This window comes from Moschus berezovskii, chromosome 5, assembly GCF_049115385.1.
Source record: "Moschus berezovskii isolate FMDL1 chromosome 5, NW_MosBer_1.0, whole genome shotgun sequence".
Taxonomy (NCBI): Eukaryota; Metazoa; Chordata; class Mammalia; order Artiodactyla; family Moschidae; genus Moschus; species Moschus berezovskii.
The window spans coordinates 18942109-18954735 of NC_142464.1; the positions used below are offsets into that span (position 1 = coordinate 18942109).

The following is a 12627-nucleotide window of genomic DNA, read 5'->3' on the forward strand; positions in this document are numbered from 1 at the left end:
CTGATGCTGGGAAAGACAGAAGATAGGAGGAGAAGGGGAGGACAGAGGATGAGATGGCTGGATGGCATCACCAACTCAATGGACATGAGTCTGAGTAAACTCCGAGAATTGGTGATGGACAGGGAGGCCTGGCATGCTGCAGTCCATGGCATCGCAAAGAGCTGGACACGACTGAACAACTGAACTGAACTGAACTGATACATTTAATACACCTCAACACCTGTATTTTTAAAATAATTTTTAAAGTTTGATACCTACGACTCATTCCCCAAACACAACTATTGAGCAACTAGAATATGCTCAGCTGATGCTTTGATTTTAAGAATAGATATTATCAGAAAATGTCTTAAAGAATTTGCTGGACACCGTCTTCCTCATAACAACTCACCTTCGTCCTTGCCAGCAAGGGAGCGCCCCGCTCCAGCAGAAGCTCCACCACTTGGTCATGCCCACTTCTTGCAGCACAATGAAGGGGTGTCAACCCATCCTGCAAAAAGAATGAAAGATAAGGCCTGCGTTCACTTAAAACAAACAAACAAAGATTGTATCTATTGCCATCCTGAAGAGAGGGTTTCCTGAATTCAGTCCCAGTGACTCAGATCAGTGATAGAATTGCTATCAGTTAAGGGATAGAGAAGAAAACTTAAGAGAGAAAACAAGATAGATCTTGACAGAGAGAAAGAGAAAAGCAAAGACAAAACAGAAAGAGGGAGAGAATAAGAGAAATCCCATGTGTGGAGGTTCAACATAAAAAAAATAAAACAACTGTGGCTGGTCATGAATTTGCATATTTAGGAAGATGGAGAAGCAAAGTGTGCTGCGTTTGTTGAACTTCAAAGTGCTACTTGCCTGGAGCCACCCCCAGAGATATTTGATGATTCTATTTTCATTCTGGTTATCTTAACACAACTCCTAAAAATTCTTCTTAATCTAACTTGTCCATCTATCTTCTCTCTTAAATTGTCACTTTTGATAAATTCTTCTGAAATGCTCCATGAGGCTTATAAAGAAAGAAGGGTTATTTTTTTCACCTTCTTCTATAGGTTTCTGCTCATATTTTTATCATTTTATAAATACATAATTATTTTTCAAAGATTAAATTTATTATCAATAAATAGCATTAAAGAAGTGTCAAAATTATGGCACAACTGCATGTTATGCTATTTATAAAGCTTTCTGACCTTGATAATGTCACGGGTAGTTTTTAACTTTGGCCACCTGATGCGAAGAACTGACTCATTGGAAAAGACCCTGATGCTGGGAAAGATTGAAGGCAGGAGGAGAAGGGGATGACAGAGGATGAGATGGTTGGATGGCAGCACTGACTCGATGGACATGAATTTGAGCAAGCTTCGGGAGTTGGTGATGGACAGGGAAGCCTGGCGTGCTGCAGTCCATGGGGTCGCAAAGAGTCGGACACAACTGAGCAGCTGAACTGAACTGAATCTCAAGTACCCTCTGTCTTTTGGGTTTTATTTCTCTTTAGGGCAGCATGGCCCAAGAGCAGCATAGATGGAAAATGTGATATAAGATATATAAAACAAGATATAAGAACAATGGGTAAGAAGCAAAACAGAAAATAAAACCCTGGGTACATAAATTTACTAGCGATTTCAGATTTAAAGAAAAAAAAAAAAGATTGTCTCAGGAAAAGAAGTTGAGAAGGTATGTAGTAGTTGAGAAAATGAGGGATGACAAGCAGTTATGAGGGCTTTAGAAGCTTCTGATTTATCCAGAATTTTAATGGCTTATCTTTTGTGTCTCTGCTTCAGTGACTGCTATCTCTGGGTTATGTTTTCCTCCTAATGAAAATCACTCATCTGGATTGCAACACTCTTCCTGATCCAACATTCTGCGATGTCTAAGCTAGCTGTCTTCCATTTGCCCTTCCAGATCTGTACTCTACCCTTCTCCCCTGTGGGCTACCCTGCCCCTGGCTTCTGGTGGGGGTTGGCCAATGCGATACACAGCAAGACCTGGAAGCAACTTCCTGAAGGGCCTCCTGGGTCTGGCAGTGACTTTTTAACCAAGTGCGCACGCCTACCAAAGCAGCCTTCCATGTACAGCACTCTCCTGTGAAGGGCAGGTGACCTCTTCTACTGCTCACCTTTCGGACCTAGGGTTGGTAATGAGCCCTGCGGGCAACTAGCCCCAGGATATGCCACCTTCCCTGTTGCCTCCCCTTCAGTCCAGCTACAATGGTGTAAATAAGCCCTTGAATAATCTCTGTTCAAATTATCAAGTTTGAGTATGTCATCTGATTTTCGCGAGGACCTTTTTTAATTTTTTATTGGAGGCTAATTATTTTACAATATTATATTGGTTGGTTTTGCCATACATTGACATGAATCAGCCCCAGGTGTACATGAGTTCCCCTTCCTGAAGCCCCCTCCCACCTCCCTCTTCCCCTTATCCTCCCTCTGGGTCATCCCCATGCACCAGCCCCGAGCATCCTGTATCATGTGTCGAACCTGGACTGCTGATTTGTTTCACATAAGATAATATACATGTTTCAATGCCATTCTCCCAAATCATGCCACCCTCGCCCTCTCCCACAGAGTCCAAAAGACTGTTCTATACACCTGTGTCTCTTTTGCTGTCTCGTATACAGGGTTATCATGATAACAATTCCTTGCTTTGTTAAATCTATTTGGCCAGTATTGAGATACTAATAACCAAAACAGACCTTGCAGTTTTTGGGTATCTGGGATTTAGCATAAAAAGACTGTCTTCTCAGCAAAAAGTATATATAAAACTATTGCAGTTGGGATGCCAATTTATTTTAAAGTTTGCCAAAGGAACTTAGAGAAAACTGTGTAGGCAAGGTGATTACCATGATGACACATTTGTATACTGGTATCAGTGACTGGTGGTAGACACATTGAGCACTGGTTGCTGTCTTATAAGTAAAATAGCAATTAGATGCAACTTTATATCTCAAACGTATTTTTGGTGAGGGCTTCATGGAGATCTAGAGTTTGAGAAACCCAACACAGCAAATGAAGACATGACGTGCACAGTCCAGCATGTCTAGTGGTCTCTGGAACCACTGAGCTACGGGTGTGAGTGTGTCTCAGATCAACCCACCATGGGTGAATCTGCCTGAGGCTCAGCTGCACGATCTGTTGAATGAGGATGGTTTTTCTTACCCAGTTTGACTTAAACAGCCTTGTTTGAAAGATGAAGGGATGCTATTTTAAATCACTTTTAGAAAAGGCAGAGTATTGCTTTCTATAGATTGTATGAAATATTCATTGCATAATCATTTTGAAACCTCCAAAATGCTTTCAGAATAATAGGAAAATATGGAGAACCCTTAATAAACCCACCAGAATATCAAGGAACAGTAAAGGTTAAATAATTGGTTCTATGAATAAATATTACAATTTAGTGATGTAATTTATCTGCCTGTATAAATTATATGTAAATTGTATCAAACTCAAGTTGCCCAACATTATCAGTCTGGATTAGGGTTGATATATTCTAAAAAGTACAGTGTCTCATCCCCTGCCCCAAATCTTGATCGAGATGTTTTGTATTCAAGAATGTTTTAAACTCTTTTTACTCTTAGGAGCTATCACCTGTTCATTACCTTTTTTTTTTTTTTTTTTACTTACATTCTTAAGACTGTATTTGAAGATTACCTTTTCTCCCACTGCAGAGTCCCCTTCCCTGTGTTCTCTTCCCTCCACCACATTGGAATCATTTCAAATCACACTGCAATGTCTGTAATTCTTAAAAGGACACCATTTATCTGGCTAGTAACCCACAGCATTAGCTTCTTACAACCATTTCTCTTATCTTTTCCTCTCCTCCCTGTCAGCTTAGATTATTCTTCCAGCAATGTATCCTGAAGTCTGTGGGTTAATATAAGCTCTGCTAATTACTAAGCTGTGTGTCCTTGGTTAAGTTATATAACTCCTCTGAAACTCATTTTTCACATTGGTAGTCTCATTTCTCAATTGAAACCACCATATTTTCTCAACAAGAAAACAATGATACTTGGTAAGTTGTTAGGAAGATGAATTAAGATGATATTAGCATAGTATTTAACAGGGTGCCTAGAACAGCATGTGTATATGACAACTTATAGCCAGTACTACTACTTTAATTATTACTTCTAATAATGAGTAGCAAGGGTGATCTCTTTCTCTGATGCATTGTTTTTCATTAATCATCCTCTAATGTTTTTTGTATATTTTTACTGCTTGCATTGAAATACATATTTCAATATTTTAACCATAGTCCTTATAGGAAGTATTTCCATATTTAGATAAAACTAAGTTATAAATAAAAAAGAATAATGCCTTTAAAAAAGTTGAATTAATAATATCATGCTTAACTAGCTGTAACATTTTAAAGCCTTAATATGAAAATGAAGTTTTTCAGACACCAGAAAACCAAGGCTCTGGTGAAAATGTCTTAAAGTTTCACATGAGATTCTAGTCAGTGATGAGAATGCCTCTGAGATGCACAATGTCTCAATGATTGATATAATGCTGGTGAAAGTGGTGAGAAACTGTGGGTATGATTTTTTAAATTGCCCCAAAGCCTTTACATATAATATTACAGAATAATGTTTATATTATTTAAAATTCCATCTATAGACACATTATTATATTATCTAAAAAGATAGTCAAAAACAAATACAACATTTTTTTAATTTTAAAAAATATTTTTAAAGGACAAAAGGAAAAACAAACCATGAATTGGCCGCCTGATTTCAGACATAGTCCTGGATTTTCTGCATTTACCTCTACGTGATTTTACTTTCAGTAAGAAGGATACAGGTCTAATAATTATAGCCAAAACCTAAAGAATATACGTGCTTTCAAAATTCTACTTTAGAAATGAAATATTCTCACTTACAGAACAGCTCAGTGCCACCTTCAGTATTGTGACTGATCCCAGGATACACTGGAATCAATTTGCACAAATTGGTGAGAGTCAATTTTTTGCCTAGCTTTTCTCAATTCTGCGTCAGTGATATGACATTGGTAGGTCTAGTTGGCCATGACAGAAGTATGGACATATTTACACCATGTGAATCACCAGAGGAAAAGGCTACAAATCAGAGTCTATAGTTTATTTTTTTGAAGAGCTTATTATTAAACTTTTACCAGGAAGCTGCTAACCTGCTCCCGTGGGTATTCTTGATATGCATCTCTGAGTGCAGGGATCTAGTCTGTCTTTGTTAACAGCTGTATCATTAGGGTTCATAACACCAAGCAGGAAATCAATAATTATTTGTTCAAGGAAGGAATGAACAGAATGTCTGCACAATGTGTATAATTAGAAAATCTATTTTCACTTTATAAATTCCTGAGTGAAATTCTATTTACTTGCTATATCTAAAAGCTACACTGGATGAAATACAGTCCAAATATTCCCTATAAGAAGAAGAAAGCAATGCTTACACTGACAGAACTAGTATAAAAATCCATTTCTTAGTATTCTTTTTATGAAAAAGCAATGCTCATTTGCAGTTACACTTTTAAATCACATACGCAAATGTGTGAAGGGCAAGCAAATTAGAGCATATTGTAAAGGACAAAGCAAATATTGTGATGATCAATAAAAACAAAATCAATTGCCTCAATAATTAATGAATACACCTGAAAAGTGTTAGTAAGAGTAACATGCATCCTTAAAACACTGATGAAGATATATATTTTTTTGCATTTACAAAGTGCTATCTTTACATTGGTCCTCTCAATTACTAGAGTCTCAATAGAGACAGACAGGTAAGTATAAAGGGACTCATTATTTAAGTAACGTACTTAAAGAAGGTGGTACAGAAACTCTTTCCTTCAAACACAGAGAACAAGTAAGCAAAGCATGTGACATTATATGTAATTATTCCAAATTCTGCATACCTACAGCATAGCAAGAGAAAAGGCATGCCATCAAAGCAAAGGGTAGAAACCACATAAAACCCTGGTGAAAGACACTAGACACCACAGCAAAGATCTTGACAAAGCAAACCATTTCAGAGTTCCCACATGATAATATGACCCAGGTGCTCTGGACCAAATGTCTTAGAGAAATGAGATTTAAAAAGCAACATATTCTAAAGTCATTAAAAATCAAAATGTATAGTCTGGGACTGGTGTAGCTTCTAAAAGCTCAAAGATGATGATTTATTAAAATATTTTTTAGTCTTAAGATTTGCAAGGGAATTAGATCTTTATTCCTTTGACTATGAGAATGCAACGTCCCAGAATTAAACAAAGTGACAATAAAATATCACAAGGGACATATTCTATCTACTAACTTACATAGACTTCTTCCACCATACATTTCAGAATTTTACATAATAGGGATGTTTAAAGTTTTGCTTAAGTCTATGATTAATCAAATGTACTCGAGAATTAACACTGAAGTACTAGTTCAATGTTTAAGCAAGTAATTGTACATCATTTCCATAACATGATAAAAATTATGAGTAGCTAAGTAATTTATTGGTAGTTCAGCTGGTAAAGAATCCACTATTCAGGAGACCCTAGTTTGATTTCTGGGCCGGGAAGACCCTCTGGAGAAGGGATAGGCTACTCACTCCAGTATTCTTGGGTTTCCCTGGTGGCTCAGCTGGTAAAGAATCCACCTTCAATGTATGAGACCTGGGTTCGACCCCTGGATTGGGAAGATCCCCTGGAGGAGGGCATGGTAACCCACTCCAGTTTTCTTGCCTGGAGAATCCCCATGGACAGAGGAGCCTGGTGGGCTACAGTCCATGGGGTTGCAAAGAGTCAGACACAACTGAGCAACTAACCACAAAGCACTTTAAAAAATACCTAAGAGTTGATTCTCACACAACCCTATGAGGTAGGTAGTATTATTGGCCTAACTAAGTTTAGAGAAGACAAGTAAAAGGTTAATATCACTAGTAACCAGAAGTAGGATTTGAAATCAGGTAGTCACTTCATGGAAATGGCAACCCACTCCAGTGTTCTTGCCTGGAGAATCCCAGGGACGGGGGAGACTGGTTGGCTGCCGTCTATGGGGTCGCAGAGCTGGACACGACTGAAGTGACTTAGCAGCAGCAGCAGTCACTTCATGGGAAATAGATGGGGAAACAGTGTCAGACTTTTTTTTTGGGCTCCAAAATCACTGCAGATGCTGATTGCAGCCATGAAATTAAAAGACACTTGCTCCCTGGAAGGAAAGTTATGACCAACCTAGATAGCATATTAAAAAGCAGAGACATTGCTTTGCCAACAAAGGTCCGTCTAGTCAAGGCTATGATTTTTCCAGTGGTCATGTATGGACGTGAGAATGAGACTGTGAAGAAAGCTGAGCACCGAATAATTGATGCTTTTGAACTGTGGTGTTGGAGAAGACTCTTGAGAGTCCCTTGGACTGCAAGGAGATCCAACCAGTCCATCCTAAAGGAGATCAGTCCTGGGTGTTCATTGGAAGGACTGATGCTAAAGCTGAAACTCCAATACTTTGGCCACGTCATGCAAAGAGTTGACTCACTGGAAAAGACTCTGATGCTGGGAGGGATTGGGGCTAGGAGGAGAGGGGGACGACAGAGGATGAGATGGTTGGATGGCATCACTGACTCAATGGACATAGGTTTCGGTGAACTCCGGGAGTTGGTGATGGACAGGGAGGCCTGGCGTGCTGTAATTCATGCGGTCACAAAGAGTCAGACACGACTGAGCGACTGAACTGAACTGAACTGAAGTCTGTGTTCAGAGTCTGCACTTTAAACAGTTGTGTTGTCCTGCTATCTTGTTATCTAGTTTTTGGGAGTGCATTAAAACTCAGAGCTATATTTTAATCAAAAAATTTGAAATGAATGATGGGCACTGCCTCTTGGCAAGTTGACATGAGTAAAAGTGCAACATAGTAATAACTGTATGCCTTTTTTTCCATAAGCATAACCGGAGATCTCCTGTTCAGATCCCTATAGCATAGCCAGTTAAGAAAAATGACTTAGGAATTGAAAAGGTCAAACCAAAAGATTTTCAACATGTTTTAAAATATATTTATGTAAAAACCACACTCTCATAGCTTAATGTGTCCTAATGAGTTTGGGCTCTTGGTATTTATGACTAGCCAAATCATAGATGAGTAAGTTCAATCTTTGATCTTTCTGCCCAGAAAATCAGTAAGCAAGAACTTGAAAAACTGTCTCCCTGAGGAGCTAGCATTCTGCTTCTCTGGGTACCTATGAGCAAATATTAATGCCACTTTATCATGTAAAACCTTTACATAATGTATGAAGTTTAAATCAAATCCAAGAAGGTAATTTCCTTGAAAATGCATTGCTTGTGTTTAGGGACTGGTATTTTAAAGTGCCTGCTAAAAGAATAAAAAAATAATAATGGTAGGAAATTGAAAGAACAGAGACACTCACCCTAGTTTTGGCATCAATCTGACCACCACGATCCAGTAAGAGCTTCACCATGTTTGTATTTCCCCTTTTGGAAGCCACATGCAGAGGAGTGATTCCATTCTACATCATGGAGAGACCAAACAAGAGTATGTTGGGTATGACAGGGCATGGTGGTGATGGCTTTGTGCTGAAGAGCACAAAGGAGATTGTGACCTATTTTACAGTTTTATCCAAGGTTTCTATGGCTTCAATGCTTTTGATTTTTAAGGAACAAAAAAAGCACACAAACCACATAGCACTATAGAGAATGAAAAACATAATGAAACTGCATAACTAAGTTAATCAATAACTACGACATATGTACTAAATCTACACATCACAGTCAAGAGACAAAGGAAGCAATTTTGCATAATAGAAGCAAAATTTCAGATCCTACTAGGATAGAGCCCTAGTCCAAAGTCTATCTTTCTTAAAACATTCATGCACTTAAAGATTCTGGGATCCTAAAGATTGCTCTGCTTAAAAATGGAATACACATATGCCAATAAATACCCAATGGAAAAATGATTCTTAAATACATCTTCTTCAGAATAATTCAGTATGAAAAACTTGAAAATAACTCAATATAGTTTCAGGGCAGAAGACTTCTAAGGACAAAAACACTGCAAGCATGAATTATATGTCTTTCTTTTCTTGGCTATTCTATAATCATCATGATGTCAAGGATATGTACCTGATTTTTTGGTATGCTATGATTTTGTAAAATCAAGTGTTGCATTTACAGTATATTAAGTATACTGAATTTTATATCTGTTATGTAAGTGAATTCTTTCCAATGAAAGTATACCATTAAACCTAGCTAATAAGACTCCTCATATGACCAAATTAATTCTCAATTTATTTTAAAAAACCTGTGTCAAATTATGTGCCCTATAATCACTATTAGGACATAGTATAAATGTACTTATATATCTTATACTGAACATTTTAACAGTTTTTTGTTGACTTGAAGCTTCTCATTCATGATTCATGGTGTGACCTTTAAATGTAACTGCTCATACTGATGTCAGAATCAGCATTCTCCTTATTGAAAATGATTTGCACGCATGTGAATTTACACACTATTTTTCACTTGCTGGGTCATAATGACTTCCTATGATTTGAAGAGAAGAAAAAATGGAAAATCTAATTTCTCCAGCACAGATAAATCCATTAAGAAAAAATAAAATCTTTATCATTGTTTATCTTTACTTTAGTAAAATGCCAAATTCCCTGGCAGTCCAGTGGTTAGGACTCTACGCTTTCACTGCTGAGGGCTCAGTTTAATCCCTGCTCAGGTAACCAAGATGCTGCAAGCCACACAATGTGGCCAATCAATCAATAAATTAAATTAAAAGAGAAACTATTTTAATCCACACCCTGGCTGTGAAGTCCACAGCAGCTCCCCGGTTTAGAAGAAGAGTGGCCACGTTGACGTTTCCATAGTGGGCAGCGATGTGCAAAGGGGTGAATCCACTCTATGGAAAGCAAAGCAAACAGCAGTCAGTAAAGCATTTTACCTCCACGCGTTGTAGTCACTGGATTAGTGAAGAAAATCACATGGTAACTGTCTACCTAACACGTGAGCAAAGTAAATCAGGTCATAAATGCTTTAATAAAAGTTTTAAGTTTGGGTGGTATTATTCAAATTTAGTGGTAAATAAGTCAACATAAAAAGGTAAACAAATATCCTATATTTCTTGGCAACATTATTTCTAATTACCATAATAATTTATTTATTTATGAGATTGGTTGTTTATATAAAACCATGTTTCCTGAGTTGATTTAGCTTTAAAGCAAAACAAAATATGATTAAACAACATTATATTTTCAGCCATAGAATATAACTATGAATAAAGAATATTTTCTCCAGAGAAAATTTCAAATCTTCTATTTTTAAAATTTGTGTTTTGGTTTGGGTGTTTTTCAAAATGAAAAATAGCATTGGTTGATATTGTATCTTTGGAACAATGAATATAGTGTGAGAAATCCTTATAGAAGATATACAATTTCATCTCACATCATTTATACTATCCTGATATTTCTATTCTCTTTAACAACTGAGTTTTGTCAGTCTATATTGTTATGAAAAAAAGTTTAAAAAGCAGTAGTTAAACAATACAATAGAATAAATATGAATATAAAATAAAGAAAAAAATTAAGTGGAATCCAAATTTGAATGTTAATTAAACTAAATTTTATCAGTAAGACTAATATAAAAAATAAGTAAATCATATGAGCATTAAAGAACAGTTTACTCTGAGTGTTTTAAAAATGAGTCTGAAAATCTTAAATAGAGAAAAGCATATTTCCTTACATTTTTGCTAATGAAAGCGTAGTTAGAAATTTCTGCCATTTTCACAGCAGAAGCATATTGATTCTTTTCTTATTTACCGTATTAAAAAAAGCATTGCTCCTGCTCTCCAAAAGATAATAGGAACAATAAAGACTGTTCCTATAAAACTGGGTGTCAAATCCTGCAGTTTTGAGGCCATTTTTCATTACGCTCTTTTGTTTGAAATGAATTTTTATATACACAATATTGTTTTTAAGAAATGTTACCCACATCACAACCATTATTTTCCTATTCACTTGGTGACTTTGCTTTTAAAATGGCCTAAATAAGTATTCAGATACCTTAGGTAACAGAAATTCCTCTGTGCTAGTAGCCAAATTAGCTGCAAATAATTTCCGACTCTAGTGAAGCAAGATACAAAATAAGAATAGCAACTATCAATCCAAAGCCTACGCTTATAGTCACGATATTTTTATTTTGTGTTTACATGATGCCAAATATTCATGTCAATAAAGAAGAAAAAAAATCAGCCTACAACCTGGGGGCTATTTTACAAAATGTCAAACTTTGATATTTTAGGAAATAATTGACTAGATGTTTTTCATTTTTATTTGATATTTCCTGTCACCCAGTCATATCCTAAACATGCATCTATTTTTTGAGTTACAATTTAATTTCAGAAAAACAAAACAGATCGCTGATGAATCATTTTCAAATTATTCAAGTATAACAATATTATTTTTCCCATTTTCAGAAGTAAACTAATTTATTGCTTGGCACAGCCTCATTGAAAATCCACAGTGATGCCTCAGGCTGTGACTCTTGGATCAGCATGAGGCTGGTGTAAGCCCCTCAGGAATCCTTCCCTGATTAACAGAGATGGCAGGCTCGGGTCACGATTCTACAGGACTGTGGATGAACGGGTTTCTCTTCTTTGATATTCTATTGTCCTTGAAGAAATAGTTCTAACTCAGTATGTATCTACTCAAATTGCTGCATAATAATTAGAGCCAACACTGCTTTCAAAGATGTAAACAATTACCCCCAAATCACCTAAAAGTAAAAAATATTAAACTCAGTAATTAAGATATATCAATTTGTATTATTCCAGTCTTGAGCAATTTCACCAAGCAGTTGGGCATTTTTAAAAAAGTCTCTGACCTACGATTTGGAACAGAAGAAATGATATGAATAATTTAAGTCTATTCACATCTCAATGGATAAACTTGTTAATAAACAGGTATTAGTTTTAGAAATACACTACTAACACTAGGCAAAATGCTCAAAATCCCCATAGGTCCACAACCCAGTGATCATATGAAATGTTAATCTAGAGAATTTCCTCAGCAAAGTGAAAATCAATCTATAGAAACAGTCACTTGCCTTTCAAGGTTACATTTTATAGTACAGGTTAATCTTTATAATACACTTGCAACAGTTTTTGAATTAGTGTCTCTTGATAGCAACAGAGAGACCACTACACATACACACACACACACTCTCTGTCACATATACACACACACACACACTCTAAACCAAATGCTCTTATTGATTTTGCTGGTGGATGGGACTTATTTAGATATGTGGAAAACAGATGATTTCATGACAGCTATTACCAGATAGCAAGATGATGAAAATATTTTGTTTATGATATGCTCAACATCATTACTGATTATATACAACATGGTAAAAAAAATACAAAAAAGGGCAATTGCAATTAGATAAGAGGATGAAACACTGGCAGAAAAACCTCCTTAAATTACACTTTACTAGCCATCTATGGGGTTGCACAGAGTCGGACACAACTGAAGCAACTTAGCAGCAGCAGCAGCAGCAGATTCTAAATGGAGAATTCTCATTAAGAAAAGGAGGTCACATCTCTTGTTGGCAAAAAGTTAATAATAAAGCTCACTTAGTAAAATACATATTATGGAACAGTATTGTTTCA

The 12627-nt window shown here is 36.4% G+C and overlaps 1 protein-coding gene across 11 annotated transcripts in view; it reads right to left on the reverse strand.

The window, feature by feature from the left end:
* The window catches only part of ANK2 (ankyrin 2), a 268452-nt gene that overhangs the window by 141103 nt on the left and 114722 nt on the right, over positions 1-12627 (reverse strand). For all 11 annotated transcript variants that reach the window (XM_088836164.1, XM_088836165.1, XM_055433969.2 and 8 more), the window contains 3 exons: positions 9763-9861; positions 8366-8464; positions 389-487 (listed from right to left, as the gene is read on the reverse strand). In XM_088836164.1, the coding sequence (XP_088692290.1) occupies positions 389-487; positions 8366-8464; positions 9763-9861 (297 nt within the window). The remainder of the gene's footprint in view (positions 1-388; positions 488-8365; positions 8465-9762; positions 9862-12627) is intronic.